Source organism: Stegostoma tigrinum, chromosome 1 (assembly GCF_030684315.1).
Source record: "Stegostoma tigrinum isolate sSteTig4 chromosome 1, sSteTig4.hap1, whole genome shotgun sequence".
NCBI lineage: Eukaryota > Metazoa > Chordata > Chondrichthyes > Orectolobiformes > Stegostomatidae > Stegostoma > Stegostoma tigrinum.
In genome coordinates this window covers 88,796,079-88,816,020 of record NC_081354.1, presented here as the reverse complement: position 1 = coordinate 88,816,020, position 19,942 = coordinate 88,796,079, and the positions used below count along the sequence as shown (strand labels likewise).

Genomic DNA, 19,942 nt, shown 5'->3' with positions numbered 1-19,942 from the left:
GTTTTTGTTCTGACTTATTCTTACACACCTCTATCATGAATGATTCCGACAGCAGCTAGCTCTGTTTACCTTTTGTTCAAACTCTGCAGGTTATTATTGATTCCCTTGCATTCAGTCTGACACGAATGGCAGAACGCGCACAGCCGTTTCCTTCTAGCCCTGGGCGGCAGCAACATGCTATCTGTTCAAATGTTACTACAGTACTGGATGCTAACACACGTGCAAAGACACCAAATGAAAACAGTAAATCTCTAGTCAATACAGAACTAATAAGGTACCAAGATTCAGGTGACAAAAAACTTCAAGAGTCTACAACCGCAACACTAACCCAGACTGCAACTGAAAGGAGTGAAGATCAGCCATTACTACAGGTACTGTTTCCTTCAAAAAAATCTCTTTCTTGGCAGTACAGAAGCCAAAAGCGTCTCAATTTTAGTTTGTTAATAATACCCATTCTTGCTATCCTTTCCTTTAGGCAACGCAAAACTATGCAAGCAAACTTAATTTTTTTAATCACCATTAAAAAAAATTATTTTGGAAAGATCTTTGAAATGCATAATTTTTATCATGTCGCAATGTGCAAGTGATGTGTTGATATGTTGGTGAGCCTTATTTTACTGTGTCATATGGTCAACCAAAGGCTAGCCATTCAAAAGGAAGCAACTGCCCTTTTAAATTATTGCAGGAAAAACATCTGATAAACATATCATGCAAAACACATGCTGTTTTGAAATACAAAAGCAGGTATAAACACTATTTTATAAAGGTCGGATTTCATGTTTTCCTTAATTTGCATAGTTGTGAAATAACCATACATTTGCTTTAGGCAAGAACCTTGCTTTAAGGTGTTGACTTACAAGTATGTAGGTAGAATTGTACAAACTACCTAACATACTGTGTAAGATAGTAGTTTTAAACCCTGCAGTTTGAGCAGAGAACATTTGAGACAACTCAGTAATCAATTCCATTGGGATCAGTGTGATGAAATATTTCTACACGTATTTACTCCAAAAAATGATATGACTTCTTTAAAGCACTGAAGTAATATATCTGCAGTGTTGTTCTGAGCAGAATTGCAATTTTAAAATGAGGATTGAATTACAACGTACATCCTGATCACTATAACTTCTCTTCACAACAATGCTACATCTGGTTGACTTTCCCTTGTACAATATCATAAGCCGTTTTCTAAGTTTTACACCTCTTCCAAAAGCATGTCCAGACTCAGATAAATGCTAATCAGAACAGTACTGTCAAGTATGCAACATGACAAGTTTGCACATGTAATACATGCAAAGGTACAGCAAAGAAAACATAAACTAATGAATTCCATGCATTACCATTAACATTCTGCAGAAATAAAACCTGATTTCAAATGGATGATTTTGATACCAAAATCAAAATCATCGTTTTTTTTTATTCTGGCAACATAGGTGTTGCTGTAAAGGTTTGGATTTTGATGTTTATCTTAAGTTGCCCTTGATAAATTGTTGTAAGCACATGCTGTTACCCCAATCATTTTAGGTCCCAGTTATGAAAACTAGCAGTGAAAAACCGTGAGGACATGTTGCAAAGCGTTCAGACAACAGTTCTCATGGTGGCCATTGTACATTAGCAACATAGTGAACTGACGTTTAAACAGATGAACAGAATACATCAGTCAACAAGACTACTTTGTCCTGACCAGTGTCAGACTTCCCAAGTATTGTTACAGCTCCACCCACCCAGAGGATAAGGCGGGGTTGAAGTAGTAGTAAAACCAGTGGACTAGTAATTCAGTGGCTCATTTTAGGACATGGTTCAAATCTCCCCCAAAAGCAACTGGTGGAAATTAAATTTAATTAATAAATCTGGAATTAAAAACCCAAACCCCCTCAAAATATATTTGGAAGATCGTCTAAACCCTAACGTTTTCTTATTTTAAAGGTAAGTGTAAAGGTGTTGTGTACCAGATGCAATTCAATTGGTCAAACTACACAACGTTAGGCAAAACACACTATTTTTACACCACAGTTAAAATTCAAAATAAAAATAAAGAATTGGCTTAACTGTAAGTCTATCAAAATGCTTAACAAAATAATAGATATATCAACTACTAATTAACTGTTCCGATATTCGTAATATCCCATAAACAGACCTCTGGCAAAGAAATTCAGTAAAACAGATTGTCTCTCATACAATTCCAGCAGCAGGAACAGAACCTTAGCTTTTAGCTGTAACAGAGAGAGAAATAAGAGTTTCCACATCCAGCATCAAACTCCAAGCAACTGTAGAAAGCTAAAACTAAAAATCCTGGCTTTGTGAAAGCTTGGCCCACCCACTGAAGTTGTTTCCATTGTTCCAACATTTTTTTTTAAAAAAAGGCCTCACAACCCTGTTTGCTTTATTGCTTTGTGCCGACTATTCATCAGCACCTCTATTTCAAACTTTCTTCATCAGCGAAGTCAGGACAAAGTACACCTCTTAAAGTCATAATATCGTCACACTTGTCTCAGTAACAATGACCATGGAACTTCTATTAACTAGCCACCTGGTTCACTCATGTTCTTAACGAAGTTATTTTACCACCTTTAGCTGGTCTGATGTGTACATGACTCCAGTTCTACAGCAAAATTGTTGACTCGAGTGCCCTGACCTACCTTGCAAGCATCTCCAATTAATAAAACTGCTACAAGATCAAAAAGAAACAAAACCAAATAGATTGTCTAGTATCAACCTAAGCACCAGAAATGACAACTTTATACAACCCTATCAACTCTGCAAAGTCCTCCTTACTAACATCTGGAGGCTTGTGCCAAAATTGGGAGAGTTGTCATTTAACAGCCCCAGCAGTAATACTGTTGGAATCATTCCCCTCAGCCAACGTCCCACACGCGACCATGATCCCTGGATATGCCTTAAGACTGACATTGTATGGACATACCCAAAGGTGGCAGCACATCAGTACACAGTTGATAAAAACTTGTTCTACGAGTTATCAACATTGATTTGAGATTTTATTAAGTCTCAAAGCATCAGGTTGAATATGAGCAAGGAAATGTCAGACTGATTACCATCTATACTCCAACTCCAGCTGATGAATTAGTGCTCCTCCTTGTTGAACACCAATTTGAAAAAGCACAAAGGGTGCCAAGAACACAGAATGTACTCTAGGTGGCAGACTTTAATATCCAGCAGAAAGAATGGATCAGCAGCACCATCACTGACTGGGTTGGCCAAATCCTGAAGGACATCATTGCTAGACTGAGTCTGTGGCTGGAGATGATGGAACTAACAGGAGAGAAATTACAATATTGCCTCACCAATCCGCATGGTGTTGATATATCTGTCCATCACAATATTGGTAGAAGTGACTATAGCACAGTCCTTGTGGAGACAAAGTTCTGTCTTCACATTTAGCATACCCTATCACTGTGCTAAACATGTTCAAACTGATCTAGCAACTTAAAACTGGGCATCGATGAGGCGCTGTGGGCCATCAACTGCAGAACTGTACTCCAACATCATCTGCAACCCCACAGCCTGACATATCACCCATTCTATCATTACCATCAAGCTAGGGGTTTAAGTCTGGTCCAACAAAGAAGAGGGCATGCCAGAAGTAACACTAGGCATACTTAAAAATGAATTGTCAACCTGGTGAAACATCTAAACAGGAATACTTGCGTGCCAAACAGCAGAAGCATCAAGTGATAGTCAGGGCTATGCAATTCCACAACAAACAGATCAGATCAAAGCTCTGCAGTATGCCACATTCGGATGTGAATAGCGGTGGACAATTAGAAAATTCATTTTACAAATATCCACAATGGTAAGGGATCAGCACACCAACGTGAAAGGCAAGACTGAACAATTTGCAACTATCTCCTACCAGAAGTGTCAAATCAATGATCTATTTTAGCCTCCACCCAAGGTCTCCAGTCAATTTGATTCACTTTGCAAGAAAGCAAGAAACAGCACTGGATATTGCAGAGGCTTTGGGGGTCATGACAATATTCACCAATAGTATTGAAGACATGTGCTTTAGAACTAGCTGTGCCCCAGTCAAGTTGTTCTAGTGTAGCTCCAATGTTGGCATTATGCAGCAATATGGAAAATTATCCACCTGTGTACTTTCCACAAAAAGCAAAAGAGGAGGATGAAGCATCAACTGTAAAATACTCAGTCTGTTTGATTTATTATACAGTTAGTGTCATACAGCACGCGAACAGGGCCTTCGGTTCAACTCGTCCGTCCTAAACTGATATAGTCCTATTTTCCAGCATTTGGCCCATGTCCTTCCAAACCCTTCCTATTCATGTACCTATCTAAATGTCTTTTAAATGTTGTAACTGTACCCGCATGTAGCATTTCCTCTGGCAATTCATTCCACATACAAACTACCCCAGGGTCTCTTTTAAATCTTTCTCATCTTAAAAATATGCCCCCTAGTTTTGAACTCCCCCAACATGGGAAAAGACCTTTGTTATTCCTCTTATCTATGCCCCTCATGATTTTATGAGTGGCCCAGTGGTTAGCACTGCAGTCTCACAGCGCCAGAGACCCGGATTCGATTCCAGCCTCGGGCGACTGTCTATGCGGAGTTTGCACATTCTCCCTGTGTCTGCGTGGGTTACCTCCGGGTGCTCCGGTTTCCTCCCACAGTCCAAAGCTGTGCAGGCTAGGTGGATTGGCCGTGCTAAATTGCCCATAGTGTTCAGGGGTGTGAGGGTTATAGGAGGATGGGTCTAGGTGGGATGCTTCAAGGGGCAGTGTGGACTTGTTGGGCTGAAGGGCCTGTTTCCACACTGTAGGGAATCTAATCTAATCTAAAATAAACGCTAAGGTCACCCGTCAACATCCTACAGTGTAAGAAGTCCCAGTATGTCCAACCTCTCCTTATAACTCAAACCATACACTCCTGGCAATATCCTGGTAATTTTTTTTTCTGAAATTGCTCCAATTTAATAACATCCTTCCTGAAGTGGCTATATCGTTTACACGGTCAGTCTAATTTAGTTTCTGACCATTATGACTCACAACTCTGAGAACTGTTGATCTCAGGGTATCGACCATAGTAGCATAATTCAGTGTCACAGGGAAATTATGTGGACTCTCTCGTCAAAGATGGTTATTATCTGATATCTGTCTGTTGCAAAATTATTTGTCAGTTATCAGCCAAATCTGAATGTCATCCACATCTTGTTGCATGAAAGCACAGACCACTTCATAATCCAAACACTGGCGAGTGAAATGAGCAGTTGAACAGCCCAAATTCTAACCTAATGATGTAGGAAAGATCTAGATGAAGTTAGGATGAAGGCATTGCCTCTAATAATCTCATAGTCATACCCCAGAATAAGAGTAAGCCAAAACTGTTGGTGGGAAAAGCTTAACATTACCCGTTGTTAGTGAAACTTGCCCTCACACAGTCAGCTTTTTACACTTCGTTTTCATGGAGAGTTGCTGGAAGAACCATCTATCTAACAGTAGGTAAGGAAATAGTGAAGGAAAACCAGACAACTGCCTGTGTAAACAAGTTGAGTGACTGTTCATTTCCTTAATCAAATAGACTGAGGGGGCTGGAAAATAATCATCACAAGTCTGAGGAAAAGGGTTAAACTGGAGTGGATTCATTCAACATAGATGAATTTCTCCAGCACTTTCTGTTTTTATTTCAGGTTTCCAGCATCTGCAGTATTTTGATTTTACTTGAGGCTTGGAACCTTTGATGGATCTGATAGGTTCGACTACAATTTCGTTTTAATTTAAAGCCAATTAATGTAAAATTAACCACAGTTTAAAAAACATTCAAGCACAAAGGTAATGCCAGTTTGATCATTTTTCTTTACATTTATTTTGCAGGTTACACCAAAGCAGTTTCTTCATGATCTCTACACTAAAAGAGATGAAGTAGAAGCACATGTGCAGTCCTTGAAGAACAGGAACACTGTTCTTACAGTAAGAGCTTGGATATTATGCATACTTATGAAACAAGCAAGTAAAACAAAAACAAACAAAAATTCTAGTAGTCTCAGATTTTTAACTGCATGTAATTACACTGGCAACCTTTCTATGTCTGATTCGATTATATTTCATTAATGACTCAGTTTTTTGTCTTGATGCTACAAACTCACATGCTTGTAATTGTGCAGAAGTCAGCAGAGAACCTCAAAGAACAGATTTCCAAACAATATGAAGCATTAAGAAAAATCCTGAACAGTGATGAGAAAGCTTCACTGGAACTCATTGAAATTGAAAGGAGGGTTGCTTCGGGAAAACTCCAAAAGATCATCAAAGAATGGACCAGCAACTTAGATCAAATAAATAAATCCATCAAAGCAACTCAAAAAGTTGTTGACCAAGAAGAATGTAAAGTTCAGTCATGTCAACCTCAAGAAGAAAGCAAACTGCAATCAAGTCAAACGACAGTAAGGTCCCATTTTTGCCAATTTTGTCATGCATTCCTCAGTCCATTCAGTGAATTCTGTTATCAATTCAATATTTTATCAATTATTGCAATGACTAAATGAGAAACTATGTTAAACTATAGGGCAAATAGCATAAATAATAGTAACACCTAATTTTCAGGCTTCACCTGACTTCAGTGACCCATCTTCAGAACTGGCATTTGTGCCCTGACCTAACCATATCGGACAACGTGGCAACATCACTCGTTGGGTACAGAGAACATAAAGAGAATTATTTTCCTTTGCTTTCTATACTATTTTCAAACACTATTTATTGAGGGCCAAGGCTAATAATTCAGTCAGGAACATCTTCGAATTCATCTGCGAAATTAAGTGTAAATTAATAAACCTTCAGGAGTTCCAGAACAGTTCCAGGTTTCAGGTGGAGAAGGATTGCTCATCTGAGACAGCTGAATTTACTGGGGGGCTCAGGTCCAAAGTGAACATGCTCTGGTCTCTAGTTTTACAACAAAACGCATGTTTGGGAAAGCAAACCTGCAACTCCCTTGTTAATAATTCCATAATTATCGTTTGTGCTGTAAGAATGCACTAAAGAAGCAAAAAAATGGACAAGTTTTGCAATCTTGTCAGCTTTGTGGAAAGTCATGTGGATTCCGTGCCTGTCCCGAGAATGGGATCTCCTGATTAGGTTAGTTTTGTCATCAGTGTCAGTTACAACCTTTCACCAAACAGCTGACCAAGTTAATGGATTCCCAGTCCACTATTTCTTAATCTCCAGAAGATGACTTCTGGTAGAATTCAGCATTAGCCAGTTTACACAGCCCTCCCACTGCACCCTGAACACCCTTCTAAATTTCCAACAGATTACCACAGAAGCATTTCTCACCTTTTGCTGAATGTTCACCGTCACAACCTAAAACGGGACAGAAAAATCTATTGGCACAAATCCCATTCCAAATGCCTGTCACGCCATTTAACTTTGATAAATTTCATTCCTTCATGATAGGAGGCCGCTGAGTAGAGCTGTTCTTCCATAAACTCAATCTGGCCACTCACTACATTCAATTATTTACACTTTGATGTTACGAACCTGAAGAGGGAGTTGTTCCCTCCTGTTTCCCTTGAATAGGTGTTTTGTAAACCTGCTGCCAACATGTCTGCTCTATGGAAGGCAGGGTAAATAGGTGTGGGTTTTTTTTAAAAATTAGATTAGACAAAGGAAGCATGAGTGAGTAGAGTCAGGCTCCCACATAGCCAGTGTTTCAATTTTTACTTACAGTTGTTGAAGTAGGGGTTTTTAGTGTTGAAGTTGCAAAATGCAGCTCTCTCTCTCTTTCTCTCTCTCTGCTGCTAGATTCATTCCGACAGTGTTGCTTCTCCTGGACTAGAGGAGTTAAAAGTGTGGGAAATACATTTTGCTGAATTTGCCTTTGCTGGGGGATGCTGCTATATTGGGACAATTGATGAATAGTAGTTAAATAATGTAGTATTTTGTTCAGTACTTTGACAGTTAAAATTATGCCATTTCTTTCTTCTTGTTTATATATGAACTGTGGAGGAAGAATAAAGGCTGTTTTGCTTAAAGCTGTGTAGTTTGACCAACTGAATCACATCTGGAATGCAGTACCTTACACTTGCCCTTGAACAAAATAGGGTCTCCTTGGTATTTTGAGGAGGTTTGGTCTGGTTCATAACATCACCTACAGGTTACAATAAAGCATGTGAGAGATTGCTTGTTATAAAAATATATTTCAACATTTCTACTAATATGTTTTTGTCTTTTCTTTGCAGGATATCAAACTTAGTGAATACAGGTAATGATCCAAACACAGCCTTTTTTTAAAAATACAACTGATTGAATTATTTGTTAACTTCACGATTTCTAGTTCAGCAGTACCTGGGAACAGGAATTATTCGTATAGATCACAGAATTCTGGTTAGTATCTGCTTGGCCTGTGGTTGACACTGTTAACAGTTTTTTAGCTATCTTAAATCAGTCTGTTTGCAAATATCATGACATATTTCAGTGCAGGTGGAACTCAAACCTAGCAATGTTGGTGGTGGGTAACACTATCTTTAAACACTGCATCGCATCCCACTTGTGGTGTTTCTGCAAATAACTAATGGCCCTGATCTCACTGCGAGCAGCAAAACAGCTCTACTCACCACTGACCACAAAGAAACTCTGCCCAGAAAGATCCAGCAATCTCTGGTCTGGGATATTCCCATCAATTTAGATCTGACACCCAATCATAGGGACTTCTAGTCAACCATTAGCAGCAATGTCTTCAAACAAGGTAGCCAGCCAAACTCCCTGAAGCATTCTCACAAGCCAGGGAGTAAAAAAACACTGAAATTTTCACTTTTACTGTTTGGTTCACTCGCCGAGCTGGTTCGTTAGTTCACATGCGAGCAACAGATCTACTCGTGAACTTATTTTCACTTTTAATTAAAAATGTAATGAATGAAATAAATAATTGGTACCTTACATATTGGATTAAGTTAGGAGAGGAAATACCAAAAACGAATCCTTTTAAAGTAAAATCAAAATAATTCTTTTCATTGTGGAGAAATTTGGCATTCTACAAATATAAAATCAGGTTTACAGGGGCAATGAAATTGTTTAGTATATAATTTAAAACCAACTTACATTGGATTTAACTCTGCAATTCTTCAGAGCACTGCTAATTGTCGAAAAGAAATTGCTCCCCTTAGTACAGTGATTTTTAATTTTAATATTGCTGGAAAAAGGTACATTTTGTCAATGCTTTTTGTCTTGCAAGGACACACAAAAACTTAAATTTAAAAAAAATACTTTTACTCTACCGGAGGAATATAAACGTTGTTTCCCCAATAAATTGGTACTTTTGCAAACTGTCCTGATCACAGAAATTGTACAATGCAGAAACAGGCCAGAGATAATGGGAACTGCAGATGCTGGAGAATCCGAGATAAAGTGTGAAGCTGGATGAACACAGCAGGCCAAGCAGCATTTTAGGAGCAGAAAAGCTGATGTTTCGGGCCTAGACCCTTCATCAGAGAGGCCCTCTCTGATGAAGGGTCTAGGCAGAAACAGGCCATTTCGGCATCGGGTTTGCACCAATCCTCCGAAGCACATCCCAGTCAGACACAGACCCCTGCCCTAACCCCATATTCCCACATTTTTACCTAGTCGACACATCCCCAGACAATTTAGCATGGCCAATGTATTTAAGCTACAGATCTCTGACTGTGGAAGGAAACCAGTGCACCTGGCAGATAGCCATACAGACATGGAGACAACCTGCAAACTCTACAGTCACACAAAGCTGGAACTGAACTCTGGTCCCCAGTGCAAGTTCCCAAAGCACACAAATTCTGAAGTACCAAACAACAGTTTATATTTTACTGTACTTTGGAGGGATTTCAACAATGCTCTCTATGAATAACTATAGAAGTATTGATAGTAACTTCTGAATTTAACTGCTTTTAACCATGTTCATGCAGACTCTTTAATTTGCTGTTAATATGACACCAGTTATGACAAGTGGTGGGAGATGTAAAGATCACTGCAACACAGATATTTATGCAGAAATAACATTTGACAGACTGGAGGTTATCCAGTAAAATCTGAGAGTCTTAGAAGGTGAAGGCATTGTCCATAACAGCAGAAATTAATCCTGCGCATTGCAACAGAAACGATTTTATCTATCTATATCCACATAAAGAATCAATCACATCAGTTGTATCATAATAGTTGTCAAGCGGTTGAACTAATGGAGGATGTGTTCTGCTGGGAGGGTTATAGTGTGATATAACTGGAAATGACAAACAGAGTTGGAAAAAAAGAAATAGATGAGGCAAACTAGACAGATAGAAAAGGCCAATGCATAGAGGATGCATTGAAGTAAAAGAGACAGCTTATGGTCAAAAAGTGGGTAAAACAATTTCATCTGTTTAGTTTATTAGCATTGGACGTGATGTCAATTCAAAATTAATTTTAAATAATGAAAAATTAGGCAGCTTACTTCATAAAAGGTGAGAGATATCAAAAATTAATATGAAAGCTGACTACTGTTAGCAATGGAAGGGGGACATTAGCGGTAAAGGTAAGCCAAGTATTGGAATACCCTGTAAAATAAATAAACTTCCCATCTAAATGTACTTATTTCTGTTATGCCCAGATGTAGCAAAACTGGGACAGAGGTGAACAATCCTAGGAAGCAATTTAATATTGTAAATACTGATCGGAACAGCAAGTATATGTCACGCAGGCTGTCACTGGACCAGTTGTACAGGACCTTGGTGGGACCACACCTGGAATTGTGTGTGCAATTTTGGTCTCCTGTTCTGAGGAAAGATGACTTTCACCCTCTCCCTCTCCCGAGAGAGAGAGAGAGCACGCGAGAGAGAGAGAGAGCATGCAAGAACAGCGAAGATTTACCAGGCTGATTCCTGGGATGGCAAGTCTGACATCTGAGGAGAGATTGACTAAGTTGGAGCTGTTTTCATTAGAGTTCAGATGAATGAGGGGGAAATCTCAAAGTCATATAAAATTCTAACAGGATCGGACAGGGTAGATGTTCCTGATAGTGGGTGTGTCCATAACCAGGGACGAAGATTCAGGGCAGACGATTTAGACTGAGATGAGGAGACATTTCTTCACCCACGGAGTGGTGAACTTGTGGAATTCATTGCCACAGGAAATAGTTGATGCCAAAACATCAAATGTATTCAAGAGGTGACTGGATATAGCACTTGGGACGAATGGGATCAAAGGTTATGGGGAGAATGCAGGATTAGGCTACTGAGTTGGACAATCAGCCATGATTGTGAAGAATAGCAGAGCAGGCTCGAAGGGCCGAATGGCCTCATCCTATCTTCTATGTTTCAATCATGTCCATGCTGAACAATAACAGACATCTAGCCTAGTCTCATTTTCCAGCTGTTTGTTTGTAGCTTCTCAGGTTATGGTACCTCGAGCTTAAAACCAAGTTTTCTTTGAAATCTGATGAGTGATTCTTCCTCTATTTCACTTTCAAATAATAAATTTAAAGCCCCCGACTACCTTCTGGGTGAAATACTTTCTGCTCAACAAATAAACGAAAGTCGATTGTGGCAGGAGATTTGCTCTGCTTCAGAAAGCAATGAAAGATGCTGTTGGAGAAACTAGTGGTTTTCATTTGATGCTTGATAAATCACCAAATGGAATCTGTTGTGTCCTTTTTATTCCAAGTTATGCAAAGAAAACAGAGAATGAAATCCAGACCATTAAAATTGATGAAGTCAGATTTCAGAAGTTATCAAAGCTCATACGGAATATTTCAACAGACTTATATTCGCAACTGCTAAGAAAGACATTTTTATTAGGTACAGTGTGCTATATCTTCACTACTTATACCTTCTTTACTATTTGTTTATGCTGTATATATTTATACAAATTGCAGATAAGGTTCAGTTCAAACATTTTGTTAGCCTGGTCAGCAAAAAAGAACAGAGAAAAAGTAATTCTCCAGTAATCTTACTGAGGCCAATTCAACCAAATCCAGTAATGAATATCTGTTACTTTTCTAGCATTCTGTAATAAATATAAAAAAACTCCTGTTTTATAACATTATATAGTTTGTCTATTTGTCAATGAAAAATTAACATGTAGAAATGGTAACACTCGTGTTAAAATGCAAGGCTGCTGTATTGCAAATGGACTGCATCATTCTTTACCTTTTTCCAAGCAGACTGACTAAATTTTTTTAATATTAGGAAGAGGATCTGATGAAATTGTTCATGCTAAGTCATTCATTGGCATAGAAGATTCAAACACCAAAGGTATAGGTTCAAAATTATGAATCAGGTGTAACAGTAAATGAGGTGGAAAATTTCTTTCATCAAGAAACAGTCTATGGAAATAAGTTACCCATTAAAGGCCAGTGAATCAGAAATCATGTCACATGAATGACAGCAATTCAAGAAGGCAGTTCACTACCACTTTCTCAAGGGCAATGAGGATAGGCAATAAATGCCAGTGACACCCACACTCCATGAGCGAATAAACAAATGTGGGTTCGAAAGGACAATTAAATGTGATTCTGCATTTTTTGATTTGATTTATTGTTGTCACAGGTACCTGGATACAGTGAAAACAACAGATAAATTGAGAGCTATCTCTAAGCGATGTGTATTTCAGGTCTAAGAACTATTTTACAATTATAACGCTTTTTACGCTCTTACAAGTTGTCTATTATAAAAGAAAGACAACTTAGAACAAAGCATTACATGGCACTACCAAAACATGTCATATACAACAACCTTGGCGGGGGCAGTAATTTCTAAACAGCATATGAAACTGTTCTATCTCTCAGACCTTACAACTGTGCTGATATCAACTCTGGCTTTTCTAGAAGCAAAGTATTAAATATTCATTTTAACAACTCTCAAACATTGCATATTTTAGTTTGACTGCATACTCAAAAAAGTTCTATCTTTTTGTATCAGATTGCAAGCTGGAGGATACTATTTACTTCAACTTTAAATCTACAAAACAATTCACGTTATCCAACACTGAAACACGGAATATCAGACTGAAAGATCCGTGACTATCAATGTGCTTATTTTCTAAAAAGGATCACATAATACTAGTTACTTCAAATACAGAAAATAATAGAACTGATTTTTAAGCCATATAATCAGATACCTACTCTTGCTGGAAATGCTGACTGTAACTTCTTTTCTGCATCCCTAGAGTACTCGCCAGTTTTCCTCGACACTGCATCAGCACATAAAAACATGCTGGTTTCAAAGGACCTAACCTGCATGTCCGTAAGCACCGAGTCACTAAACGTTCCCGAGAGCCCTCTGCGATTTGACAAGGTCTGTAATGTCTTAGCTGCCAAAGGTCTAATGAGAGGAAAGCATTACTGGGAGGTGGACATCAAGTCTTCTGCACAATGGTGTGTCGGAATTGCATACGGATCCATAGATCGGAAAGGGAAGCACAAGTCCACAAAACTGGGAAGAAACAGACAATCATGGTGCATTGAACTAAAGGCTAACCAACTTTTGGCTTGGCATAACGGTAGAAATGTCAACTGTAGTATGAAACCCTCTAAGTTGGAAAAAGTGGGAGTGTATATTGACTATGAAAAAGGACTTGCTGCATTTTACAATGCAAATAGCATGAAGTTGATTCAAGAATTCTCCAACATCACATCAAGTCTTTTTGACAGAATGCACCACCATTTCACTGAGCCAATCTATCCTGCTTTTCGTCTTTTTCCACTTGTTGCTGGTCCTACCCACTTTGATAAGTTGGAGATATGCAAATTAGAAATTTAAAAAGCAGACATGGCAGATATATTACTGCTCGAGTAAGAAGAACAATACTGTAATGTTTGTAGTAATCGGGGCTAAATGGTGCCAAGCTAGGTTAAGTATGAAACTGTACAGAATGTTTTATGCAGCAGATTTATTCGCAGAATGCAGCAGTACAAATCCCCGCCTCCTACCTACCAATCAAACCTGTGTCCCACAGGCCCTATTCATGTATGAATAAAGACGTGATCAACCAAAACCTTCCCATTGTTGAATGAATGCTTTTTGAAAAAAAAAACACTTCCCATTACATCATTATTCTGCTTTTTAATAATTATAATTTAATTTTTTTTAAAAATCGGTGAGATTTGTGTAAAATAAAACCTTTTGACTTGTTTGCTGGAAGCATCTTACCTGCATCGGGCTTTAACAGTCACCTGAAATTTAAAGACTATCCAATTGCAATGAATTGCTACAATATTAAAATACTGTTTAAAAAAAAGTCTCATGTACATATCTCAAAAACAGCATGTTTGCTGGTTCTAAAGATCATTTGGTTTCATCCTAGACACTCCTTTCTTTCAACCTGTGGAGCTCCTCTGCCTAGACATGGACTCAGTTCACTAACTTTGTGACTTCTAGCTTCAGGTTAACTTCATATTCCTACTTTGGAATTTCAGTGTCCTACTTTATTTGGCTTTAATTTTAATTTTCTTTGAATTTTTCTCAATTTCTTTCATTTGCCAAATTTATTAAACAAGAAAAATAAAGATAAATAAGTTCCCTCATCAACAAACACTAATGCAACCTGCAAACCTAAATACTCTCGGTATAATCCAGATCTGTTAAGAGACATTATGTTAACACAGTTGCTGTTCTTGTTAAAATTTGTTTGTTAAATTCTGCTGGACATATTTTTGTGTCTGTAATAAACTCAGTACGATTTATCAATAAATTTTGATCACCTTTGCATTTAGACAAGAAATACAGAAGGATAGTACCCAAGCTCTGTAGTACAACTTTTTTTTGCAGTTTTTACATACTAAAGATAACAAAGCATACAACTGAAATATTTCTTTCGTACAATGGAACGGGAACAAAAATTTAGAATTTTATATTGTCAAAGCTGTATAATAAAATTTGTGCTTGCATCCAACTGTCAACAAACTCAAATTCATTATTGGCAATTTGACAGATTTTGAAATTTTGTTCCCACAAATTTCTTTCGTGTGCAATGGAAATGCACACTGCTGTAATGGGGGAGGCAATGACCTAGTGGCATTATCACAAGACTACTAATCCATAGATCCAGACAATGATCTATGGATTTGGGTTATAAACCATCCCAGGATAGACTGTCAGATTTGAATTCAATAAAAATTTGGAATTAAGAGTCGTGAAACCATTGTTAACTGTCAGACAAAATATCAGTGGTTCACCAACGACCTTTAGGGAAGGAAACTTCTATCCGTACTGGGTGTGGCATACATGTGATTGCAGACCCAAAGCAATATGGTTGATTTCTAACTGCTCAGAGTTGGGCAATAAATGCTAGCCTAAATACCCACCAAAAAAAACTATATACACAAACCTCAGCAGGTGACATAGTTGAAATGCACAGTGAGTTCTCAGAATAACATTTCCAATCTACAACCTGCTCAGATCTAGCCTAAGCTCGGGATAAATGTCATAATTCTCTTTTCTCAGCTGATGAACTTCCTGCATTAGTTAAGATTAGAAGTTCTCAAAACAATTCCCTGTTGGTACACTGCTCAATTAATTCAACACTATTAAGTGAATTTAAAGCAATTGTAAAGTTACCTGGTTGTGGAAAAACTGATCTCCAATTCAGATAATCTTCCAAGGCTTCAGTTAAAGTGCACACATTGCAGCAAAACAAATAATTTTACTTATTCAGCAAGCTGATGTAGAAATGATGGACCAAGTGGCCTCCTCTTCCACCATAACTGCTAGTGCTAACTGGGAGTGTTCAATGCTTAAATGGGTGACAGCAGAAAGAAGTGCAGTATTCCCAATACGGATACGCTTCAATGTGGAAATCACAAAAATTAACTCTAAACATTCAAAAATGGAAATAAAAATTACCTGAAATCAATATCCAGAAGTTGACTCCTTATAAACGGTTCCTTATTTTCAGACTGGCGCACTCTTATTAGCTCATGTAGGCTGAAAATTAATCAAAAGGGTTCTCATTAAATTTATATAGCAGAACGTATGTTCATACGTTAACAAATAGACTCAATAATACTATCCAATTTTGTATTACACTCGTGAATCATATTAGTCCTACTTAACAAAGTAAATTGAAATCTGGACATTTCACAGGGGTGTATTACTTTTGCTTAAGGATGGGAAGAAAGGTTTCAGAAAAGAACCCTCAAGTTTGAGTTTCCCTTACACAGTGGAGTTTTGCATACACTTTATTGCATACATTTTATATGTTTGACATGTTCAGTCTAACCAGTAGGATTGACCTCCAATTAGACAGTGAGAATTCAGGAGTAAGTGGGGTCAATCCATGACCAGAGAGCTTGAAGAATGCCTGATCCCCACTCTCAAGGCATTCCAAATCCAGAGGATGCGGGAGGGAAGATTTGTGGATGGGAAGCAAAACCAGGGCAAGAATAGGAAGCAAGACACAGGCGCAGATGAGAGCAAGGATAAGGAGGATAAAAGTTCTCCTGCTCCCTCAAATCTACAACCATTGCTGGTGGGCTGTAAAGACTTTTATCTTCCCCTCAAAATTATGGTTGCCTTTAGACTCTGGGCTTTCCAACATCTGGAAACCTGCAAACGTAAAATAACGAGGCTGTTGACCTCTTTGGAATACTTAAATTGCCAAACTATGTCTTTATCTAACCTCTGTTCTACCCAGGAGTGGGCATTTTGGAAGCTTCTTGATTTTAAGGTTCAGAAGCAAAATCTAACTGGTCCAACCTACTTCTTTGTGGGCAATAAAATTCAGGTGTCAGTGAAAGCTCATCACAAAGGCAATACTGATATCAGAGACGCACGCTGACAAAACTGAACATAAAAGAAAATTCACAAAATAATTCCATTAGCAACATATGAAAACAATTTATATGCAAATTATTACAAACGATTTGTAGGAGTTGGAGACACGTTCTATTCCAGATTTGTTCATTTCCTTGGAGTAAATATTTCAATTCTATTTCTCATTTGTGTCACCATAACACAGTCAAAAGGCTTGCTGCCTTTCGGTTACACTTTTAGAAAGAGCTCATGAGTGAGCCAGAAGGCATCCAGTGCCAGAGTAAATGCATCCCTATACCAGTCATCACTGTTAGGAAGAGAACAGTGAGATAACTTACTGATTTCCTCCTAGCCCATTCCAGCCTTGCAACAGTTTCCTGAGTTTCTACAATAACGCTCCAGATGGACCAGAAGGATCATCTATCCATCTGACTGTCTAACTTGTACGTGTGAATATGTACCCATCCTCTACACAACAACACTTCACAGTAAAATTGGAAACGCAACACAAGTCAGGAACAACTATCGGATGCCATCAGTGAAGCTGCTTATATGTCAGTCACTGAGACTAACTAACACTTGTAACTCGCATTCCCATGTATCTTAAACCTGGGTCTTCATGGTGAAGAGTCTTGGCAAATCCAGCAAATTAGGGCTACCACCTTGAGCACAACATAACCACAGTTCAAAATTTTTTAGCTAAAATCTTTGCCAAAGTTAAATATATTTTTGCTTCACTTTTGTCTTGGAAATATTGTACAGGGAAAAAAGTTCAATGGCTTTATATCAGCTGATATTACTGGTTCACAAAATCATAAATATGAAGTTGGAGAGCTTTCCGGGAAATTACAAGCTTCTTGATTGGGTTGAACTCATGGCAGTAAAGGAAGTTTTTAAAATATTTTACCGTGGTGTTCCAACACACAGCACCCTTCTAAAGCCCAATGAAGCAATTAAATCCAACAAGAATTGGCAAGTGCGATCAGCAAACAGGTACTGAGCATTGGTCTTCTTGTTTTCTAGTGGAAGCAGCAAAAGACTGGGTCTTTTCAGTTGACAGAGAGCGACATGTCCCAGCTGATCATGAGTTGAATGCTGGTCCAAATCCTCGGGAAGTAGCAAAATCTGACAGTCTGTACAGAACGTTCTATTTGCCAAGGGTAAAGACACAAATCGTTGGTATCTGCAGGAAAACATGCAAATAATCTATGCAGATTAAATGTTTTTTCAACAGAAGTGTCCTTTTACAAACTGAAAGAAAATAGCTAAAAACAAAGTCAAAATGTATGCAGAGATTATGCACATTAATTCCTATTGAGCGTTTGAACTCTATCAAGTTAGAATCACTCAAAATTTGAAATCAAATGTACATGGTCTTATAGAAACTGCCCCTACCTCAGAACTTTGCTGAAGACATCCCCCATTCAAACTGGTAACCTTTAAAGTGGTAAATTAAAAACCCTGTAGAATTCATATAAAATATTGCATTGCTGCTTTTGCATTTGATGCCACTTGTCGTGAATAAAATTACTGTAATTTAGTTGCAAAGGAAGAGCCCACTCAGTTTATCAAACACTTACTGGTGGTTTTTCTCTCAAGACATTGGAGCTCTTCCCAATAATTCTGCAAATCCCTTCATAATACAATTTTCCCTTTGAAAAGGACTGACTGATTCTACTTTGAAACTGCAGCACAACATTACTAGTCTGGGAATCCAGACTTTTGGACAATAATCTACAGACATTATTTCAAACCAGGTGAGGGAATTTTCAACTAGTTAAATTTAATTAATAAATCTGGAATAAACAGTAACCGTAAAACTATTGGTTTGACATACAATCCCATCCAGTACATTGTCAGGATTGATTTCACAGTCAAGTCTTGTAATCACTTGACCTTAAACGCGCTCTGAGCAATTCGGGATGAACAATAAATGTTGACCTATGCCAGCAATGCCCACATCCCATGAATAAATAAGAAAATATATTATTGAGGTGTTTAAGATGACTAGTGAAGATGATATTGTGAGCAGTAGGAAACTATCCTCTGTGGTGGAATATCCAATTAAAAAAAAGGAGTCATAGCCTTATGATGAAAGTAAGGCTGTTTAGGGATAACTAAGTGTGAAGCTCGATGAACACAGCAGGCCAAGCAGCATCACAGGAGCACAAAAGCTGACGTTTCAGGCCTAGACCCTTCATCAGAGAGGGATGGCAGGTAGCAAATTTCCCCCCCACCCCCCGCCCCCTCACACAGATGGCAGAATTTAATGCCTGAAATACGAATCTTTTCTGCTGGGAGAACCCGTATTGCCTCCATTGCACTGGGCCTGCAGGGTGAGGGTGGGACAGCAGGCTTGAGAGGCTGAATACTCCACCCTTATTTCTTCCAAAGTCCCACAGGGCACATGACTGTAGAGTGACTGAGGGCCAAATAAAAAATATGTATTACAAAAGGTAAAAGTGCCAAACTGTAAATCCACTCAGCGGCAGTGAAGAGTTCAGTGACGATAAAGAAAAGTTTCTCCTCACTGCATCAGGAATTCTCTCTCCCCAAACCTGCGGTCAAGCCAAACCTGGAGACAGGTATAAGATGGCTGACAGTAAGCCAACTCTCCAACTCACACCGTTCATTGCAAGAGAGATCCTGCTTCTCCCCAGTGAGATTGCTAATCTGCAATTTACCATTGAAGATTTTTTTTACCAAACATAACCTAGGTTTTACATGTTAACTAGATACACAAAACTTTTGCCACTCATCCCATCCCTGCTTAGTTCAGTCACTGACTCCAAATGCACAATTGCCAAGTTTCAAATATAACACACAGTGTAGAGCTGAAGCTAAAGGGTCCCGACCCAAAACGTCAACTTTCCTACTTCTCTGATGCTGCGTGTCCTGTGTTCCTCCAGCTGCACGCTGTGTTAATCTCTTGACTCCAGCATCAGCAGTTCCTACTATCTCTGCCGAGTTTCAAAGCTCCCCTTATACTCAACAAACATGGTGTTTTCTACTTGCTTTCTTTTAGTCTCCAACACACTAAGTGCATAATGTTTCTCATCTGCATAAACAATAACCCATGTCCTCTTTAGGGGCATCTACCCCAACTTCAGTCACATTGAATGTACAGAGACAGCCAGAACAGAGGTATTGCCATTTGCGTAGCTGACTCAAAAATAGTTCAAAATAGGCTTAGGAGGAAATAAAAAGTCTTGCCTCTTAAAATAGGAGAT

At 38.5% G+C, this 19,942-nt stretch overlaps 2 protein-coding genes across 5 annotated transcripts in view; one reads left to right on the top strand and one right to left on the bottom strand.

Annotated features, from left to right (window-relative positions):
• Positions 1-19,942, bottom strand: part of zcchc4 (zinc finger, CCHC domain containing 4) — a 61,182-nt gene that overhangs the window by 26,848 nt on the left and 14,392 nt on the right. For all 3 annotated transcript variants that reach the window (XM_048557399.1, XM_048557487.2, XM_048557313.1), the window contains exons 4-5: positions 17,620-17,895; positions 15,804-15,884 (exon numbers count right to left, since the gene is read on the bottom strand). In XM_048557399.1, the coding sequence (XP_048413356.1) occupies positions 15,804-15,884; positions 17,620-17,895 (357 nt within the window). The remainder of the gene's footprint in view (positions 1-15,803; positions 15,885-17,619; positions 17,896-19,942) is intronic.
• On the top strand, positions 87-14,818 carry LOC125464772 (nuclear factor 7, ovary-like). 2 transcript variants are annotated; one of them, XM_048557624.2, is made up of 6 exons: positions 87-371; positions 5,845-5,940; positions 6,135-6,410; positions 8,202-8,224; positions 11,626-11,759; positions 13,129-14,818. In XM_048557624.2, the coding sequence occupies exons 1-6, from the start codon at positions 126-128 to the stop codon at positions 13,719-13,721; spliced, it is 1,368 nt and encodes a 455-aa protein (XP_048413581.2). In that variant the 5' UTR covers positions 87-125; the 3' UTR covers positions 13,722-14,818. The 2 variants fall into 2 exon arrangements, with proteins under 2 accessions (XP_048413581.2, XP_059502998.1); XM_059647015.1 differs by lacking the exon at positions 11,626-11,759 and having other exon boundaries at positions 90-371; positions 13,129-13,279.